This window comes from Olea europaea, chromosome 2, assembly GCF_002742605.1.
Source record: "Olea europaea var. sylvestris chromosome 2, O_europaea_v1, whole genome shotgun sequence".
Classification (NCBI taxonomy): domain Eukaryota; kingdom Viridiplantae; phylum Streptophyta; class Magnoliopsida; order Lamiales; family Oleaceae; genus Olea; species Olea europaea.
The window spans coordinates 23,385,842-23,387,209 of record NC_036238.1 but is presented as its reverse complement, the minus strand read 5'-3'; the positions used below and the strand labels follow the sequence as shown (position 1 = coordinate 23,387,209).

The following is a 1,368-nucleotide window of genomic DNA, read 5'->3' as shown; positions in this document are numbered from 1 at the left end:
AAAAAAAAAAAAGCAGGTTGGAAAATCAATTCTCACCAAAAAACAAAGAAAAAACCATTTTCCAAGATAGGCAAGAAAATGAAATTCCATGAAAATTAAAACGTATCAAACACACAATTGAAAAAAAGTGGAACTCAAATTCTATTTTCCATGAAATTCGAACCAATCAAACAGCATATGTTTTGTTGTGTAAAATTAGATACGACTCAACATGAGTAATGAAGAAAAAAGGACAACAAAATCTTGTCTACTACTAGACAGTAGGCACCACTATAATGACAGTAGCGAGAACATGATAAAAAAATAATAAAAAATAAAAAATCTTTGTCAGCATAGTGTCTAATTTTATCCAGCATTAACTCCACCTAAAGTTCTTATCACCAAAATCTATCTATTATATACAAGCAGTCATAGATTGGCCGACACACATCCAAACCAGAAAACGAGAAAACACAAAACGTACTGATCAGAGCAAGAAGCAAGAAAGAATGTGTTTTCTTTACATTTGCGGAGAACAAGAAAAAGAGTTAAGTAGACAAGAAGCGACAGGATCTTGCCCGTATTGTGGAGGCAAGGTAGAATCAGTTGATGTTCAGACCAAATGGAGCTTCTGTTTTCTGCCCCTTTGTTTTGTCCTCAAGAGAAGATATATTTGTACTTCGTGTTCGAGACGCTTGATCTTGGATTCTTAGCCTACGATAAGTCCATGTTTGGTACGCAATATTAGAGTTTATATGTTGCAAAACCCTGATTTTTATCTGTTTTGTTCCTTTTTTTATTTCAATTTTCTGATATCAATCAGTGGAAAGGAATGCAGTTTTGTTTAGAAGATCTATATTCTTTATTTTTCAATCTTGTTTAGGCTCTTCATTTGTTTCTCTGCGTGAGGGCGGATATTTTCCTGTGAAGATCCTTGGACGTAGATGTCGAGTAAATATCCCGTTTCTAACTGTTTAGGCTTTAAAATGAGACAGATCGATGCAGTATTGAAGCATCGTGCCTTGCCGCTACTAGAGTATGAAAAATTTGAGCATTTGATCGAGAAAAATGAATCAGATCCAGTTAAAATCGAAAAAATCAATCCTCCATTTCTCCCAGGACACAAATGAAGGGTTGAATTGGGGAAAAAAAAAAAAACTGTTTGTTGTCATCAATGCTAAGTCTATGGGTAGCTGAAATTTTAATGTATTTTTCTATTTGTTGTACTGACCCCTTCACAAGAGAGGGGAACAATGTCGAATAAAGTCCCTCCTCTTGTGAGGGGATCTGTACGTCAACCCCGATGCACATGTAGACAAACCCAATTTTAATAATTTTTGTCTGTAAATTGTGAAGGCTGAAATGAAGATGTGAGGTTTTGGAAACGAG

The 1,368-nt window shown here is 35.1% G+C and overlaps 1 protein-coding gene across 1 annotated transcript; it reads left to right on the top strand.

Moving 5' to 3' along the window:
- Positions 1–397: 397 nt before the first annotated feature.
- On the top strand, positions 398–1,368 carry LOC111376175. The gene is made up of 2 exons (XM_022999121.1): positions 398–713; positions 863–1,368. Exon 1 carries the CDS (start codon positions 489–491, stop codon positions 690–692), a length of 204 nt encoding a protein of 67 aa, XP_022854889.1. The 5' UTR covers positions 398–488; the 3' UTR covers positions 693–713; positions 863–1,368.

Excerpts from the sequence above, each read along its gene's own strand:
- LOC111376175 (XM_022999121.1), top strand. The coding sequence starts at position 489 with ATGTGTTTTCTTTACATTTGCGGAGAACAAGAAAAAGAGTTAAGTAGA.